The following is a 20,197-nucleotide window of genomic DNA, read 5'->3' as shown; positions in this document are numbered from 1 at the left end:
TCTTAATATTTCATTACCTATGTAATACTCATATATAAAGACATAAATTACACAATCATCACACCTATTCAGAGTGCTTTCATTAAAAAATATCTCATATCCGAGTATGTTAAGGTCACCTATAATATTTTAATAACACATAGAACTAACATAATATATGCAGAGAAGGATGGCAAGAATTATCTAAAAGTAAAATTTAAAATACTGTACTTTATTCCTTAATAATTTTAATCAATTTTTTCATATTAACCCAAGAAAAACTTGAGGTAAAGCTTCACTTAGTGGTAGCAGGTAGCAAATGATGCCTTCTCATATTGTTTATAACTCCATCGAGAGATGTAGTTTTTTTCTTTGCACTGCCTTTAAGAGTCTCCGCTCCTTTGTGTCTTATTTTAAGCCTAGGTGAGGTCATTTCATCCATAAAGTCAAAATCATCTTGTTCTTCCCTACATTGCACCAAAAGTTATTTTTCATTGACACAAAATAAAAGGATAATCTTACTTTTTTTCTTCATTTTCCTCCTTTGGCTGTTCATTATTTAGTTCAGGAGAGGGAGATCTATAGCCAGGGCATTTCCACTTTATCTCCGGGAGTTCGCCTTTCACTAGTAAACTGTAGATTCTATCAATGGCTTCCGGTTCGGGCTCCCAAGGGTCTGTGGTATTTTTCAACTCGTCATCAGAGCAACTGATGCACCAATCTTCGCTTTCAGTCATATTTTAAAGCTATTTATAATTTTAATCTTGGATTTTAATGAAGAAGCCAATTTTTGTTTGCAAACAATAAAACAACAACAAACTTGTGACAATCAGCTGATTGACATTCCATAACTTGGCTGTACAACAACAGCTACTAGGGCCAAGAGAAGCCAGTGTTGCCACGACATGGTTCGGATTTTATTTTTTCTCCTGTAGTAAAATATGCGTAGGGGACTGTTTGAATAAAATTAAAATTATATTAATACAAACTTTCAAAAGTCTTAAAAAGTTTCTTGTTTTCAAAATAATTTAGCAACATAATTTAAAGTTACTTCGGTAGCTAGAATCTAAAAGCCTCTCTACCAAGGTTTAGGCAAGGCGCACATTGAGCCACATGCGACGCAACCCACGCAGGGCAGCACAAACGTCGAAGTCCACGAAATTCGTGGGATGTGTCGGCTGAACGCATATTGTTACACAAGCTGTGTTGTTTCCTGCGTAGTAGGTAGTTTTCTTAAATTAATAATCATAGAAAATTTATTACTAGACTTAAGTTCTGAGTCAGATTTGGACGCAGATTGGGAAACAGAAGTTTTGCTGTACGACCTATCAAAAAAAAGAAAGAAATCATATTGGAAAAGCAATTACATGAAAAAAAGGCAAAGTCATGACGAATTTAATCTGTCATTTGAATTTTCGGACTCAAAGTTTACAAAATCAGTTTGATGAAGTGCACAATATAATAGAAGAGACAATTTATTCTGAAGGTTGTAATGCCCAGACACACATAGGAACAAAAGAAAAACTGGCTGTATTCTTAAGATAAGAAATTTATTTAATGTAAACTAAAAATTTATTTATTTAAAAAAAAATAACACTGGAATGCATTTTTGTTAAACTGAAGAGTTATGAAAAAATGATGCGGTGTCTTTGGACTGCGCACTGACTGTCTCTAGCGCCTCTGTACCAGGAGACTGTAGGGGTGTGCTAGTAAAAAAAAACTTTTGAAGTCCATCACGTTGAGGCGTTACTGCCTCTTCACTGGCTTTTTTTCTTTCAATTGCCCGTTCTTCAGCTCTTTTTTTCCGTCGAATCATCGATTTCTTCAGTATGCCGGCTATATCATCTTTTTTCATTTGCTTATTTTTCTGAACAATTGTGTCCGACATTGATTTAGAAATACCAGAATTACTTATTGTATTTTTATTTAGCAAATGTTCGGTTTCGGTATTCTCCTCTGCGGACAAGTTTTCAGTGTTTTCATTTTCATGAACTGAAGTATCACTGTCTGCATTTTGAGACAAATCCTGTGTTTGTTCTTCTTCGCTTTCGAGATCTAGGTTACCCTCGCGTGGTCGATTTCCCATATAAGGGACTAGAGAAAATCCATTTGATTCTGGTATTTCCAGAGTTTTATCACGGTTGCAGCAGATCCATTTTTAAAAGTATTTTTCTGTCTACGTAATGCTTCAGGATGACAACCTCGCAATTTTAGCCAACTTTGTTTTGCCTCGCTTTCTGCAATAAAATATGAACATTTTTAGATGTAACTATTATAACATTTTTTCTTTATAAAATAACATCGATGTTTTTTTCATTTCCAGATATTTAGCGGCGGGACATATTTAGACAGTTACAAAAGTATAGCCTATAGCTACAGATTGGGCGATCGCACGGTTTCCAATATCGTTCTTGAAGTACCAAAAGCTATTTGGGAAAATATGCAACCCGTATATTTTCCACAGCCTACAACTGAAATGTGGCAAAAAATATCTTTGGAGTTAGAAGACAAATGGCACTTCCCACATTGCGTAGGTGCCGTTGACGGTAAACATATATAGTTATAAAGAAACCGTCAAAAACGGGATCCTCATATTATAACTAAAAACATAATTTTTCCATTGTCTTAATGGCGAGTGTTGATGCTAACTATAAGTTTACAACAATAGATATTGGATCAATGGGAAGATTTAGCGATGGAAATATTTCTTCTAGTAGTCCATTAGGAAAAAAAATAGCAAACAAAACTTTAAATCTACCAGAACCCAGTGAACTACCAACAGTTAAAGGACTTGCCTTACGTTTTCGTAGGGGATGAGGCATTTCCTTTAACACAAAATTTTATGAGACCCTATCCAAGAAGAAACGTGCTTGGTAATTACCACACTAAATTACAGATTGTCACAAGCGCGCCAGTGTGCAGAATGTTCTTTTGGAATTCTAGCTTCGCGATTTCGTATTTTTAAAAAAGCATTTGAAATAAAAGTGGACAGTGTCGTCAGTATCGTGAAAGTAGCTTGTATAATACACTAAAACTATTCGACAAAAGAAAAGGTAAATACTTTGGACGAATAACTAGAAGAAATGCCTACATCTCAGTTACTTCCCTTACGACCAACAAATAGTAGAAGTTCATTGAATGCTTTTGCGGTGAGAGAAAAGTTTACAGCGTATTTCAACACGGATGGTAATGTACCCTGGCAAGAGCAAAGTGTTCGAAGTGGAAAATTTTAAATTCATAACGAAAAATCCAACAAATCATCAAAATCATCCAACAAATTTTCGATAGCAATGTTTTTAGTTTGGATGTATACCGTAAAATGTTTTTAATTTAAAAATAAAATATCATAAACTATCCTAAATTGTTTTTATCTGTATATTGTATTATGTACTTACAGGTTTTTAATTTAACATGTTTAGCAATCGTGTTCCAGATGTCATCTTTTAGTTTGGATTTCATATATGAGGGATCATTTGTATCATATAGAACAGGAAATTTTCTGACAGCCTCAATAAGTTCTTACTGCATTGTTTTGCAATTATTCTGCCACATTCGCTCACGAAATCTGTGTCTCGAACACTGGGCGACACACGTTTTGTTTGGCACATTCGTGGCTTAAGCTGTGCTGCGTCCTAATATGCGGGCGTGCAATGCTAACTACATGATACAAAAACGTGGCGTGTGATGCCCTGCGTGGGTTGCGTCGCGTGTGTCTCAATGTGCCTTGCCTTCAGCTTAAAAAAGAACATGTGAAGAAGATACGGCTCAATTACTTTTGTATTTACGTAAGCTAACGATATTTTCTCTCTTTGTCTAGCAGAATATGGATTGTATGATTTTGGAAACACGTGATTCACTGCTTTGGCTGAGTTTACATCGTTTACTTTCGCAATGATTGTTTAATATACAGGGTGTTTCCTAACTACGGTACGAAACTATGCTCATTTACTTTAAGGTCGAAATTGTTTATCGAATTAATTGGTTTTTATTTCATGTTGTCGTCCATGGATAATTTTTAGAATGAGTTAAAGATACTTAAAATTTTTTTTTTTGAAAACAAAGCCATATATGAAGATAATATAAGATACGAAAAAGTTGTATTTTTAGTTGCTTAAATACAAAAATAAATAAAAAGCTGCAAAACGATTAATTATTGGCCTTGTTTTTTTTCTCAACAATAAGCACGTGGTGCCCACTGACACGCCACTGGACCTAATAATTTCAATCTAGTTACAGCTAAATAAGCTTCTTATAACTTCAAATAACTGCACCAAATTTCAACCAAATCGGTTTAAGGATAGTTATAGTATTTTTAAAATACCGTTATTTTTTTGAACCTTCATCGCCCTGTATCTCAGAAACAAAGCAACTTCCGACATACGTTCATAAGAACATTTTTTCATAAAACGACCTAACGATTCAGCCTGTATAGTTTCGTACCGTAGTTAGGAAACACCCAGTATATTATGTAATTATAATAATAATAATAATAATATGTATATTAATATGTAAGCTGATATTGTTTATTAAAGGGAATATATGTAGTATAATACAAAAATGTTAACTAAACTTATTTATATATATAAAAAAATTACAAATTTACTTAAGAAATTTTTGAAGTAAGTTCCTCTTAATGGAATTTCTCTGATATAGTACTTCGCGCTTGCAAAATGCAGAAAGGAATGCTGGACATTGGTAAGTTACAGATTCTAGACAATTTGCCCCATTGGTTACAGTCGATTTTGAACACTTAAATTTGCTTATAGAATCCACTAAAAATAAACACATATATGTATATAAAATAAAATGTACATAGTAAACATTTGTATTAAATTGATACTCTACTGCTCTATACTATATACTTACAACAATAAAGACCCATAAACATACAAGTTCGATGATTGGAGTAAATAAAGTATTCATCGGTTTTAGAGTTAGACTTAACGTCGAAATGCGCTATTGCTGTATTAGATAAATGCGGCCAATAGGAGAGTAGTTCCGAATATTCTACACTATATTTCCAATGTTCATAGTTGCCACTTTCTCCAATTACAGAAAAATCTGTACTAAAACGAATATATTACGATTACAAAATATTCTCAAGATCAAGATTTCATAAAAAGGGAACAAAATACTTACATAGTAGGATTTAAATACTTCATGTTGCTGAAGTCAGCGACAAATTCCCATGGCTCGTTGGGATGAACTTTAGGAAGAAACACCGACATTTCATGATCATAATTCCTAACTCGTATTAACAAATAAGAAGCAATAACGCCAGTGACGATCAAAATAATCCGGCCTGATTTCCACTGTCTTCTATTCATTATATATTATACTTTTATGCCATAAATTCTAGTTACCAACTTTATTTTTCTAAAAAAAATATATGCTACCATTCAAACTGGGATAAAACTTAAATGTGTTGAATGGATGAGTAAAAAGCTCTATTTTTAACATCAACTAAAGGAAATTGTTTATCTTTCGGTTTTATAACACTCGTACTGATAGGCGCTTTGAATTTAAAATGAAGTTGCTTGAGAATAAACATGTGCATTAATATACTGTGATGGTTCGGTCAATGATCCTCAAGCCATCGACTTACACACACCCTTTAATTTTAAGTAGAGGTAGGTTACAAAAAGGCTTTAAAAGGGTTAGAATTAGGTCGTCAAAGGATTCTTTAAAAGAATTGGCTTTTTACCTGTGTATTTTAGTTTAGGTATCCCAGACAAATAGGTATCAAAGGCACAGGCTCGACGTGATAACAATGAATTCTAATAAAGTGTTCCCGAACTATTTAAAACAGCTAACAGAGAATATGTTTATGGAATGTTCACAGATATTTTAGAACCTTCGTAGTTAGTAGTAGTCTTTTTCGTAAGCATGCGTTGAATATATTGAGCTTTTAATATTTTTAACTTAAATATACTATAATACCTAATAACGATAATATTACAGATATATATCCAGACAATCTTTGCGCATAATATGTGTAATCTGTGGTAATATCTGATAATCTTGCTGCAATTTTCGTTGGATAGTTTTCCATTTCTGTCGCAATAAACCCCATAGGAATATGTAAATTATTTAATTAGTCAAACCCAGGCGGTAAATATCCATTTCGTATCTTCTGTAGGACGACTCGATGCCTTCTAATTTTATTTTCGCTGATTCTAAAAATACTTTTCTGTGCTATCGTTTTAAAAATAGTCCAGTTCGGTGCTGTGCTTCAAACGAAAAATTCGCCGCTTTATTATACTGATCTGTGTTCCGATTAAATTTTTTAAATGTAAAAAAACTTATACGTATGTAAAAATTTATTATTATTTTGTTTCATTTGGTGTGATTTTGAGTTAGGATATCGTTCATACGCATCATTATTAACCGTGCTTTAATAAAGTGCCTTGATATACTACTCATTTATAGATATATAAAGCCCAATCATTTTGGAAAAGTGCTCTTCATGTGGGAAAAACCCTTCAATCGTAAATAACCATAAACAACAGAATTAGATTGCAATTTAAAAAAAAAAAGTTTTATATTTTAGAGTCGTGTTAGAAATGTCGTGAATTTGAACGTTTAGCTCTATAAATAAATGTTTTAACCGGGATAACTTGGATTTGGTACGTTTTATTTTTTTTGCGTGTATGCAGGTAACTATATAATTATTTAAGCATAAAAATAGCCATATGAGAGATGCAGATAATATGAAATATAATATTTTAAAAATTCAGGTGCGCTAAAACAGTTTTTTAAAGTTTTATGAAAATGTATCTTCAAAATGTTACTTTTTTATCCTTTTCCATTTTAAATACTTTTTATTTTTTAACATGCACCCATTCTATCAATAATTATAATAAAATGTATATAATTATGAATAAAGTCTACTTACTTACTATATATTAGATAAGTTGTTCAAAGACCATAAATTGAGTAAAACTTATTTGTTTGATTAAATTACGGTGTCTCAACAACATACGTCAATATTAATATAATAATAATAATAATAATAATAATAATAATAAACAACTTTTATTTGCAAAAATTCATTACATAATATTTGTATTATAATATGTTTCTTAACCTATCAGTTGGCGAAGTCTAGCCTAGGGCTATTCAAACTCAACCCTCTAACAGATTTCATTAAATGCTAAATGAATGCTAAATGCTAAACACACATGTTCCAAATAATTATTCACTTGAACCGCACTTTAAATAATGTAGTCTTAACTTATAGTTAACAGTAATTAAAGAAAAAAAAATGCACAAAAAAAGAAATATAAAGGAACCTGAAAATGTTTCCGTAATACACCTAACAAAAAATAAATAAATAAACAATAACATCAAAAAGAAATAGTCACTTTACTGAGAAAATTTCACGCTTCGGGCAGCAGGCGACAGACTAGCAGTGGGTCAAATTATAGTCCTGTACTTGCTTACTCATTATTATAGACTTTAACACAGATTTAAATTTTTTGTTGTAAATGCTTTCATATAATCGGGCAAAGAATTATAAAGATGAACAGAGGTATACAAAGAACTTTTTTGAAGAAATGCTGTTTTATGTTTAGGAATCACGAACTTTGTTTTATTTCTAGTATTTTTAGAGTGTACACTGTCATTGGTCTTGATTTTTTCTATGAAGCACGTTGAAATATATTTGCGTTTATTTATAAGTTCATGAAAAAAGATTCCAAGATGTAATAGCCTTCGATTTGTTATATTTAACCATTTAGTTTCATTAATTTTATGAGATATGCTATCATATTTTCCAATTGTGAATATTAAACGGCAACACATATTTTGGATTTTTTGTATTCGAAACTTGTCACACTGTCTGAGGCACGGGCCGTAAACTATGTATGCATAATTAAAGTGAGACAAAACAAGGGTTTCACATAGCTTTCTTTTTAATTCGACGCTTAAAATTTGACGACTATTATACAGGGTATTTCTTAACCTATACGCATAAACTTGGGAAATTATTGCTAATGATAAATAATGACTAATAGTGAAAAAAAATTTAAGTCAAATATTTTTAGCTTCTGAGATAATTCTTTTTTTTTCACAAAAATGTAATAACTTTATCAGGTGGAATTTTGTTTTCAAATTAAGAAGTAAACAAGTCCGGATGATGTTTATTATGTTTAGTAGTACCTACTTTGCTATCAGTTGATACAGTTGTGGTCGTATTTCGTTTTTTATTAAAATTATGCCGCATAATTTTTCAAATGAGGAACTAATGGACATGTTACTGGCATACGGAGAATCAAGACAAAACAGTGTGGCTGCAGCTAATCTTTATGCACAAAGGTTTCCTCATAGGTATCATCCATCGCGTGAAGCTTTTTTGCGTGTGGTTCAGCGGGATAGAGAAACTGGAAATTTGCGGCTGAGGCCAGGGCAACATGGTGGAGCCATTAGAATTAGGCGCATTTTAAATCCGGAGAATTTGAGTTTAGATATCATCGAAGAGCATCCTGACATAAGCACTAGAACAATTGCAACGCAATTTGGATTATCACCAGTCACAGTTTGGCGAATTTTAAGGCATGAAATACTGTATCCATTTCACGTCCAAAGGGTACAAGCTTTACTTCCAAGGGATCATGCGCCTCGAGTAAACTTTTGCGAGTGGTTGTTACATCAGCAGCAGTTAAACCCAAACTTTACCAGGAACATTTTAGCTACGGATGAAGCAATTTTCACACGCAATGGTATTCACAATTTTCGCAACACGCATTTTTGGGCAGTTGAAAATCCGCATGCCATTCGGCGAACAAACTTTCAACAACGATTTTCAGTAAATGTGTGGGCTGGAATTGTAAACGGAATACTTATTGGCCCTTTCATTTTGGATAATCGTCTAACTGGTGCTCTTTATTTACAATTCTTGCGACAAAATTTGCCGGTACTCATTGAAGAAGTCCCTCTTCACATTAGGCAGAATTTGTGGTTTCTTCACGATGGTGCTCCACCACATTTTGTGCGACCAGTGCGACGGCATTTGGATCGAATGTGCCCCGAACGATGGATAGGCCAAGGTGGTCCAATTGGATGGCCTCCTCGATCACCCGACCTTAATCCGCTTGACTTTTATTTTTGAGGCCACCTAAAATCTCTGGTGTATGTAACCGAAGTTGACAATGAACAAGAATTAAGAAATCGGATATTTGCTGCCGCCGAGGAAATTCGACTACAACCTGGATTAGCTTCTGTCTGCAACTCTTGGATTAGGCGTGCTCAATTATGTATTGAAAGTCATGGAAATAACTTCGAACAGTTACTATAATAGTTAAATAAACTTTTATTTTGTAGAATTTACGTTTTTTTTTAAATTTTAATTAATAAGTCGTTTATCTCCGTAACTAAAACTATTTTACTAAATTTTTTTTTCACTATTAGTCATTATTTGCCGTCAGCAATAATTTCCCAAGTTTATGCGTATAGGTTAAGAAACACCCTGTATAATTGTTTTAATGAAATATATGCTTTTTGAATAAGGTTTTTAATATGGCTTTCAAAATTTAATTCAGTATCTATTACTACCCCTAAATTACGTGCTTCTTCGCAGAATTCAAGCTTTTTACCATCTATTTTTATATTACTAACAACTGAAAATATATTTTTACTTTTTTTTCGGCCAAAAAACATAAGCTTAGACTTTGATGAATTAAGTTTTAATGAATGTTCCTGTGAAATGTTTGTTATTATTTGCAGAGCCCTATTTATGTTTTCTATTGTTTGGTTATGATTTTTAATATTAAAATGACAGTAAAGCTGAGTGTCGTCAGCGAACGCTTGAACTTTACAACACTGAGGAGATCTTAAGACGTCAGCAGTGTAAATGATAAATAAAAGTGGACCCAATATTGATCCCTGTGGCACTCCGGATGACACTCTATACTCCTCTGAATACTCTTTACCCACTTTAACTCGCTGTGTTCTGTTTGAAATGTATGCTGTCATAAGAGCCAGAGCGTCAGCACTGAATCCATAATATTTTAGCTTGGCGATTAGAAGTTCCTGATTAATCGTATCGAAGGCCTTTGAGTAGTCCAAAAGTATTAGAACGCTCTCTAAACCTTCATCATAAGCTTGAATAATATCATGTGTAACAACTGCACTGCCAAAGCTCCACCGTCGAGTGTGCTTTTCGAAAACCATTTTGGAAGTCTGGGATAATCGCATTTAAATTAAAGTAATCATACATTTGTTGATGTAATATTTTTTCCAAAATCTTTGACATAGCCGGTAATATAGATATAATTCTTAAATCATTATATGTAGTAGGATTTTTATTTTTTGGTAAAGGCAAACCTACACTATTTTTCCAAGAAGTTGGAAAATAACTGTTCAATACAACAATTTACAATATTTGTAATAAAAGGATCTATGAACGGGCTACACTGTTTAATCATATTGGCTGTTACACCATCAGTCCCACAGGCATTCGTTTTAATGCTTTGAAGTGCTTTACTTATGTCATCAACTGTGCATAACTGGAAAGCAAAATCGCTAAAATTAAATTTATTATTATTATAAAAAAATATTTTATTATCACAATTTGAAACATTTTGTATATACTGTGCAAAGTGTTGAATAATTGTTTCTGGATTTGAAAGTTCCTCTGGTAGCTCCATATTTTGTTTTTTTCTAGTATAGACACTTAAATCTTTTAGTGCGGTCCATAAATCCGTGTCCGATTTCCTATCAGAAATGAAATTAATATAAGCCCTCTTGTCAGCCCTGACCATTGAAAGTGTATAGTTACGTAGTTCTTTGTATCGAGACCAGTCAACAGGTGATTTTGATAGCTTATATTTCTGTAGAGCTTTATCTCTTTCTTTCATGAGGTATTTTAAATTTGGCGTCAGCCAAGGAGCCCTAGGCTTAGTTACCCTTACAGTTCTTATTGGTGTATGAATATTAAATATTGTTAATAAAAATTCATTAAATAATTCTAGCTTTTTCTCTATAACCTTTTCGTATAATATATTATGCCACGGTAATGACTGTAAGTCAGAAAGAAAAGCGTTATTATCAATTTTTATGGCACCTATATGTAACAAATTTTGTTTCTGCTTTTTCTATCTTTAGCCTTAAATTTGCATACACCAATCTATGGTCAGAAAACTCATCCGCCGATTGTGTACCACTATTAACTCTGATAGCAATATTTGTGTCATGAACAATGTTCACATAAGGATTATGAAATATGCAAAACTTTTCAAACTTACTAATGACCTGTATCAGCAATGTTAATATTATTGGAACATTTATTCGATCATTGACTAAATGTAAAACAATGAAAACTACGGGAAAAGGTTGAGAGATTGAAACTGTTTAAAGAAAACAAAGTATATTTATTATATTTATACTATAGAAAAAGTCAACATGATATTAAAAATTTTGAGAAAAATTGTTTTGAGGCACCTTCGCTGTATGTCTAAAAAACAAAGTATAGTAACATAAAATTTGGTATTAATTATAGTTTTAAGAAAATATAAAGTAATGTTTATTCGCCTTCGATTAGAAGGTGATTTTGGGACACTTCGTAAACGGTTTTCCAAAATCACTTTAGATACCACGTGTTTCAGTATAGATAAGTTGAATGGGGCGAAGCTGATATATGCTGGGTGTTTTCCAAAGCTGGTTTCCCCTAATGAAGTTTTTTGTATTTGCTTTAATAATATCAGAGAAAAATAAACCACCAGGTGGTTTGTTTTTCTCTGATAATATTTAATGAACTTTTAGAAACTTGTCATTTCGTAATCTTCGTCTGTATAAGAGTCAATATCAACTAGAAAAGTAATCAATTGTCTTGTCGTCGCTGATCTTACCAAGGGGCGAAAGCGCCAATTTGTTAATTTCACAGGAAAGCGTTTTAAAGAAAATAGGTCCTATTTGGAACACGATTACTTTTTAAATAGTTTATTAATTATTTTACTGTCTATGGTGTTACGTAGGTCAATATACATGCTTACTAAATATATGTGTAAAATTTGAATACCTATAAGTTATTTACAGCTAAAATTGACCCAAATGGACGTTCGCCCATTGGTTAGATTTTTTGAATGTTATATTGGATGTTCGCCTGTTCTATTATACTAATATTCAAATTAAATAAAACATGTAACCGCTCTTTCAGGTATTTGTTTATTCGTTATGTAAGGTAGGTTTATGAAAAAATACAACTTAACAGTAACAACTAGTTTCAGTAAAGCTAACGAACTAAACAATAGCAACTCCTATACATCAAAAATTTCTTTTTCTTCTTCCTCAAATACAATGGACTCGCGTCGTATTTCGACGGCCGCCCAATATTGTTGTTTATGGACCTACAGTTTAACTTGGGGTCCGAACCACAATGTTTTGTTTTTATAAGACAAACACAAACAACCATGCCCAATGCCGGGATTCGAACCCGAGACTACACGATTGCATCGTGAACGCTTTGCCCACGGTGCTACCGGGGTCGGCTATCAAAAATTTAATAATATTTTAAAAGTAAACATACACATTTTAACAGTAGATACTAGAGGATAACCACAAAAAAATAAATGATAATTTCTTTTATTAATTTATAAATAAAGATCATCGAAACATACTAAAATTAAAAACATTTGGCTGTTTATTCATGCGGAAGATCTTTAAAATATTTTTGAAATATTGGATCTTTTACAACCGGCGTAAGACCTGTGCATAAACTAATAAGATCATTGTACTTATCTCGAGAGAGTTTTATCAAGTCTTTGTTTGAAAGAGGTATAGGCTGAGTTATGATTTCAAGCGTATTTCTTTTAAGGGGCAATACAAAGTAGTTTTCAGCAAGGTGACTGTTCTTTACTAAAAGTTGTGAAATATTGTCTTTGTCTACCATAACCTCCTTTACTTTCGTCCAATCGACATCCTCGCCTGTTTCGAATTTTCTAACCGACTTTATACGAATTTTTTCAGAAAGGGATTTAAAATTATAAAAATTATTTACATTCATGCTAATAACAGTGTATGGTAGATTTCGTCTAGCCAGTTTTAGAATAGGTGGAAGCTGAGCAGGTATAAAGATGTCGCCGGCCAAAGACATAGCTGATGATACTGAGCTATGGGCCGAATCGCCCTCGCTTTGACCGTGGTTCGTTTCAAAAAAATGTAAACGCATTTTTTTAAGGTTTTTCGAATTCGCTATTGTATGCAGCAGCATAGTAAAAACAATCGTGTTGCGGTTCTGACCGCCGCAACCATCTGAAAAAAGGTATACTTCACGAAGGCCACGATCGTTTAATTCACGATAATAATTTAACACAACCGTTTTTTTCAAAACACTACTACTAACTACAATAAAAATGGGCTGCGCTACAGAAAGATGTAGGCATAACAGCCAATATTACTATTGTGAGATCTGACAATTAGGCGAAACTCCATTTTGTGCATGTTCGCCTCTTAGTCTGATCCTATAATGTATTTAGTGTCGCTTACGCCTATAAGACAATTTTGATGTTCGCCAGTTTGCTAGATCATAGATACCTTTAAATCTGATCACTTGATGGACCTAACTCCAAAACGAAAAAAATGTCGCTTTCGCCCCTTGGTAAGATTTTAGATTAGCGACATAGCGACGTTGTGTGACTTTGGGTTTTGCCTGAAATGAATAAATAATTTTATATTGTATTGTTGCAAAATAATTTTTTTTATTGAAAAAAAAAGTTACATATAATGTAAGGTTTGTTAATGTTGATGATTATAGAAATTAAGTAGAGAAATAAACTTATTATCATTAATCATTATTATTTAAATGAAAACCGATAGTTGTTCTCATCTCTACTTTTTTAATATAGTCCGTCAGCAAGAACTGCAAGCACTACCACTAAAGCTGTCAGGTCAGGTTAAAAAACATAAAATCGCCAAATTGTTTTAATAGCAACCAGATTTTACTGAATTTACCAAGTTTAAAATTTGTCAATATTTATACGATAAAAATTAAATAAAACATTTTAAAATATGTTTCATTAAATTCAAAAAACATACATTTGTCTTAGCCTTGTGTAAAAATATAAAAATTAACAAAATAGAAGTAAATTTAAAAGTAAGGGAACCCGGGTCAATCGCAGGAAAAACTAAATATTAAGGCCACTTGGCCAATCAATTTCGTAAAATTTTTATATAACCATCAGAATGTAAACAACAAAGGGAATTGACCGAACTCATCCGAACCCAAATTTTACTGAATTTACCAAATTAAAAATTTGTCAATATTTATACAATAAACATAAAATAAAACTTTTTAAATCTATTTCATTACATTAAAAAAAAATAAATTTAGCTTAGCCTTGTTAAGGGGCCGACGGGAGAGAAGAATCGGGAATCCCCGTGAAACGGAACCCGGAACACGGTACTATTGTCAGTGTTGCCACCTGTTTTTCAGTTCATCTTCAGCGCTTATTGTTGCGTTCAACGAATATTGGAGCTTTTATCCATTATTGGTATAATACTTTTTATTTCTGTAATAAAATGAGAGCATTAAATGTTGTGATAATAAAGCGTATTTAATTTGAGTTGATTTGGATCATGTCACTAAAATCACCATAAAAGTTTTTTTTTATAAACTTGACCATATCGCACTAAACCCTTTAAGAAATCAGAAATCGTTAACGCCAAATCTGATGAATTTTCACCAGATTTGGCGGTGTTGGCAGGATGCGCCAAAGTTACTGTGTAGAAATTCTAAATTTCCCTAAGAATACCCTTAGTGGAAAATGTTGGCAGCACTTTTACCGCATTGTTTTGATTTTAAAAAAAGGGCAATAAATTTTCATATTCAAATAATATATCATGGACACATATTTGTTCGATAATATTAGCATATTCTATTATCGTGTTTTCGTTTCAGGATAAATTAAACCCCCAAGATGGTGGCCGAGACCGACGGGGGCTCCGAACAGGACGATGTTTCGTTCCTGCGAACGGTATGTTATTGTTTTTATTTACATTTCCTGATATACTGATTGGGTTTTATTTATTGAATTTTTAAATACTGTATGATGCTCTTATTAATGGCCTTCTTAATGCCCTTTTTCAATGTTTATTACTCACCCAGAACATCATATGGCCCTTTTTATAAATCAGATCAAGGTCAGTTGCCAATAAAGAGAGGTAATCTTCAAGATTTAATAAAAAATTATTTTCTCACAATTAAAAAATTTGCTTATCCTGAAAACAAAACTATAAAACAGGATTTTAAAGCTGCTTTCTACTATAAGTTTGGTCCTGCATTTTTTGTTCTTAGTCTTAGTCTAAATTGAATGATATATTTTGTATTCTGAAGACATAAAAGAGATTAACTAGGGCCGGGATATTGGACAATAATTTTTTTTTAAATATTGCGATGAACTTAAAATACTTCCTATAAACATTTTGAACTAAAGGCTATAGAGAAGGATTTATTCATCTTAAATTTTAATTGTATTCTTTGAAAGAGAACATTCAATAAGCTATAGCAATTTTTTAATTGGTAATGATCCAGCAAGCCGATTTCTGTGTTCCTCATCTACATTTGAACTGGCCAATTCATTTTTATAGTAATAATAATGACAGGTTTGATCTCAGAATCACAATTAAGGATTCTATGAATAAGCCTCGTCATGGTGTATTTTACAGAAATGTAGAAAACCTTAACCTTTCACGAAGACTCACTTTTGAATCCCTGAAATATGCTAATTTTAAATATGAGGCCAAAGGTTTTTTGAAGCTTGAGGGGTGCCATTCTTAATAATAATTTTATTTAGATACAATATTATTTATTAGAATAGAATGTGATCTAGGTGGTGTTTATCATATTTTTTTAGATTTTCAGAAATTGCAATATTATCTTTCTGATGATAGTTCTAGATGTGTTAGTGACTTGTTGTGATATTGTGAGTTAGGAAACTCCCATATTTATATAAGGATGTGAAAACTGATTAGCATAGTAGGGTTGTCATTAATAAACTTTTTTTTTAAATAGTAATTAATAAACTTTTTTTTTAAATAGTTTATTAATGACAGGTTTGCCAGGTTTGCCTAGAGGTCTGAGATAAACTCATAATTAATAGTTTTAAAATCTATATAGTGCTGTTTCAAGATAGTAGTCGGTTTATAATTAAGAGAGATATAAATTTTGCTAAAAACTAGGTCAAGATAGGAAATATGTGGTACTCGTACCATATTCAATAATGATTGACTGCTGGCAGCAATTCTTGTAGGCTTCTTTATTATTTGTGTCACTCCTACCTTATGCAAAGACATTTAATATGTTAAATGTTTCACTTTCAAGTGGGTCCTTTCCACATTTACTCAAGGATGCCTTCAAATTTCAGATGACCCATCAAATTTCAGACCCATAGCCCTGCTTCCCACGCTTGGCAAGCTTGTAAAAAGATTGGTAAAAACTAGGATGATGGAATTTCTGAAATGGCATAATGTTCTTAATCATCAGCAATTTGGATTCCGGACGAAACCGGGTACATCTGATGCTATTTTCAATTTTTTGGAGAGTCTGTACATGGGGTTGAACGAGGGGGTGAGTGCGGCGGCGGTGTTTTGTGACTTATCTAAGGCGTTTGACTGTGTAAGTCACAGAATACTGCTGCAGAAGCTAGAAACCTATGGATTCAGAGGAGTTGCTCTCGACTGGTTTCGTTCTTACCTATCTGGAAGAACACAAAGGGTATTCTTTGACAATGATATGTCATCCCGTCTGGATATGGACGCTGGTGTACCCCAGGGTTCTGTTCTTGGACCAATATTGTTCCTGCTATATGTCAATGATATCTCTCAAATTCCAATTAGGGGCAAATTTACTATCTTTGCGGATGATACAACATTACTTTGGCATGACACTGACACCAAGAGATTAAGGAATATCGTTGATGAAGATTTAATTCTTGTAAAGTCATGGTGTGAATCTAATAGATTAACTTTTAATATTTCTAAAACTAATATTTTAACTTTTAAATGTAACCTTGGAACTGTCACTTTGCAAAATGAAACAATAAGTCCTTCTGAAACATGCAAATTTTTGGGCCTGACGATTGATAAGCAATTAAAATTTGAAAATCATATCTCCTCTTTATTAGGGAAGTTATCATCCAACTGTTATGCTATTAGAGTAATAACACATTCTCTGGGACTTGATGTGGCCAAAATTGCCTACCATGCTCTTATTGAGTCTTATCTGAGATACAGTATTGTGTTTTGGGGTGTGTGCTCTCAGTATTTGTTCAGCTCTCTATTTATTTTGCAAAAAAGAGCCATACGCTACATGTGTGCAGCTCCCTTTCGTAGCCCCTGTAGGCCATTATTTTTAAAACACTCTGTCCTGACATTTCCATGCCTTTTTATTTTAGAGACTGTTTGTCTTATCCACAAAAAATATCGCCATCAGCTTGGCCCCCCCTCCTCGGGTTACAATCTCCGAACAACCTTCTCTTTACCTCTGCCTATCCCAAACAGTGAGCAGATTAAGTCCTCTTTTGTGTACGGGGGCAGAAGGCTTTTTAACCACCTACCCCTTTATATACGGCTAATAAATTGTGAAAAACGTTTTAGGAAAAATATAAAGAAACTCTTGCTTGCTAAAGCATTTTATTCTGTAGATGAGTTTTTAAATACAATTTTTTGACAGTGAAGAGTCTTGCGCAGCGTAATGTGAATTCTTACTACCCTTTCTTTGGGTGTGTTCTATATTCTAAGTATGTAAGAATTGTTAAAATTTTTATATTTTTGTAAAAGATTATGTTGTCAACTATCTTTAAGATTTTATATAATGCTTTGTTAACAACAGATGATGTTACGTAACAATAAAGCTATTTTTGACTTTGACTTTGAATAAAAATTATATTTTTTGTACACAGAGAAATCAGTCAGTTTTTGCCGCGGGACTAAAAACATCTGCCCAAAATTTGCAATGCTTAGCAAGTCTATTGACAATCAATTCATCAGGTCTTATTTTCAGGATTATCGGAAAATTTATAGGCATCTGATAAAAGTCAGAAAGGAACTGTATTACAATGAGCGCTTAGATTCGTCCGGTAACAGACAGAAGGAAAGTTGGTTAATCATTAACGAATGTAGGCAGTCTTCTCGTCGGCGGTTGGTTGAATCGGACTTGGGGCCCGAAGATTTCAATGACTATTTTTCTAATATTGCTGAGAAGTTACTGGAAGCAGTTCCCAGTGACGGCGATCCATTGCAGTATCTTAATCGGAATGCTATCAACCAATCATTCTTTTTCCACCCTGTAGATGCCACCGAGGTCCTTGATACAATTCAGTGCTTGAAGAATCATAGGTCTTCGGGTTCCGATGGAATCTCTTCACGTCTGCTGTCACTTCTGCCTGCGAGCGCTTTAGGTGCTTTGGTTTGGGCAATCAATCAGTCATTTCTTTAAGGCGAGTTCCCATCCTGTTTAAAGGAAGCTATGATTATCCCTCTTCATAAGGGTGGTAGCTTGGACCGACCCTCTAACTTCCGTCCCATATCAATTTTGTCTACCCTCTCCAAGGTTTTGAGCGGTGTTCTGTGATCTATCCAAGGCCTTCGATTGTGTGGATCATGGAATACTCCTGTCAAAGCTTGATTTTTACGGATTTAGGGGAGTGGCTTTGGGGTGGTTGAAGTCATACCTGTCTGGCCGCACCCAGAGGGTGGTTGCATCTGGATTTTCATCAGGGATAGCACATCTTAAATGTGGTGTACCTCAAGGGTCAGTGTTGGGTCCTATTTTATTTTTATTATACGTTAATGTCTTAAGCTCTCTATCACTGCATGGATTAGTGGTTCAGTTTGCCGATGATACTACAATTCTGTGGCATAACAAAGATCAAAAAGTAGTCAGATCTCTCATAGTAGAGGACCTTCACAAAATTAAAGAGTGGTGCATCTGCAATCAGCTTGTATTCAATGTTGATAAGACTTTTGTTCTGGGCTTTAAGTGTAATGTAGAGGGTTTTTTGTTTGATGAGCAGAGCCCACTACATGGTAGGGATTATTGTCGATTTCTCGGCCTCTTCATTGATGAGAGTTTAAGGTTTGACAACCACGTTTTGGGCCTCGCGGCTAAACTTTTTTCTGGTTGTTTTGCATGAGTTGGGGAGTTTGTTTGCTCGTTCAGTTTATTTCGCCTTAATAGACTCTCATATCCGTTATGGGTTGCCATTTTGGGATTTGTGCTCCAAGGGACTCCTTAACATAATTTTTACTATTCAGAAAAAAGCATCTGAGCAAGGTATCTGTGTGGTGTTGGTCTGAGAGTCTCTTGTAAACCTCTTTTTGTAGCTGAAAGAATTTTAACAGTTTTCTCACTCTTCATATTGAAAACTGCAACACTCGTACATAAGTCCGTAAGTCTACCATCCTGCACCAGTCATAATACTCGTCAAGTGGGCAACTTATCAACTGTGATACTTCCAATCCCCACCTCCTCACTTACGAGAAACTCTCTTATAAGTATTTATTAGTCGTAAAATATTTAATCATGTTCCTTTTTCGATTAGGACTGTTACAGACCTTAAAAAGTTTAGGAGAGAACTAAAGAAATTAATTTTACCAAAAGCTTACTACAGCATTGAAGAGTATTTTAACGACTCATTTTAATATTTAAAATTAATTATATCTGTTGATCATATTTATTTTATTTATTTTGTTCTTTTTTTTATTATTATTCTTGTTTTATGTTGGTTCTCGCCTTTTCTTTTCTTCTTTTTTGGTTTTCTCTTTGATTATATAAAATATGCTTCTATGTACAATCAAAATCGATTCTGTATTCTGTTTTTGACCTGTATCCTGTATAAATAAATACTTGTATTATAAATTCTAGGATTAGGAAGCTTTTAGCATAAGTTTGTAACCTTAGCAAATAAAGTATATTTTGACTTTGACTTTGGCAATATATTCATAATTTGCTCGTCAAAGGCGATTTGGAAAACATTTAATTTTAATTTTTTTAATATTTAATTATTTAATGTAATATAGTAATTAATTAAGCTTAAGGAAGATAGCTGGTATATGCATCCAACGGTATATGTACTTGTATTTAATGACAAAGCAACCACATTTGTTCAAAATTTGTGTTTCTTTGAAAATGAATAGGAGTGATATGTAGATTATTTTTATGATAAATTGCCACTACTCCACATCATTTCTATCCTCAAGCATAAAGTGCCTTACATCATAACAC

General features: G+C 33.2%; 3 protein-coding genes across 4 annotated transcripts in view; 1 reads left to right on the top strand and 2 right to left on the bottom strand.

The window, feature by feature from the left end:
- Positions 1-190: 190 nt before the first annotated feature.
- On the bottom strand, positions 191-827 carry LOC126741615 (PAXIP1-associated glutamate-rich protein 1). The gene is made up of 2 exons (XM_050448125.1): positions 502-827; positions 191-446 (listed from the first exon to the last, which is right to left on the bottom strand). Exons 1-2 carry the CDS (start codon positions 714-716, stop codon positions 275-277), a joined length of 387 nt encoding a protein of 128 aa, XP_050304082.1. The 5' UTR covers positions 717-827; the 3' UTR covers positions 191-274.
- Positions 828-1,539: 712 nt separating this feature from the next.
- Positions 1,540-5,915, bottom strand: LOC126741606 (uncharacterized). Of its 2 annotated transcripts, XM_050448103.1 has the most exons (5): positions 5,119-5,595; positions 4,846-5,045; positions 4,583-4,751; positions 3,375-3,713; positions 1,540-2,216 (listed from the first exon to the last, which is right to left on the bottom strand). In XM_050448103.1, exons 1-4 carry the CDS (start codon positions 5,304-5,306, stop codon positions 3,710-3,712), a joined length of 561 nt encoding a protein of 186 aa, XP_050304060.1. In that variant the 5' UTR covers positions 5,307-5,595; the 3' UTR covers positions 1,540-2,216; positions 3,375-3,709. The 2 variants fall into 2 exon arrangements, with proteins under 2 accessions (XP_050304060.1, XP_050304069.1); XM_050448112.1 differs by lacking the exons at positions 1,540-2,216; positions 3,375-3,713 and adding an exon at positions 5,684-5,915 and having other exon boundaries at positions 4,481-4,751; positions 5,119-5,355.
- Positions 5,916-6,167: 252 nt separating this feature from the next.
- The window catches only part of LOC126741622 (ryanodine receptor), a 249,779-nt gene continuing 235,749 nt past the window's right edge, over positions 6,168-20,197 (top strand). Inside the window, exons 1-2 of the mRNA XM_050448136.1 lie at positions 6,168-6,287; positions 14,873-14,948. Of these exons, the coding sequence (XP_050304093.1) occupies positions 14,892-14,948 (57 nt within the window). The 5' untranslated portion in view covers positions 6,168-6,287; positions 14,873-14,891. The remainder of the gene's footprint in view (positions 6,288-14,872; positions 14,949-20,197) is intronic.

The sequence above is a fragment of the Anthonomus grandis genome, chromosome 1 (assembly GCF_022605725.1).
Source record: "Anthonomus grandis grandis chromosome 1, icAntGran1.3, whole genome shotgun sequence".
Classification (NCBI taxonomy): Eukaryota; Metazoa; Arthropoda; class Insecta; order Coleoptera; family Curculionidae; genus Anthonomus; species Anthonomus grandis.
Note: the sequence above shows the minus strand (reverse complement) of the source record. Positions and strands in the feature narration are given on the sequence as shown.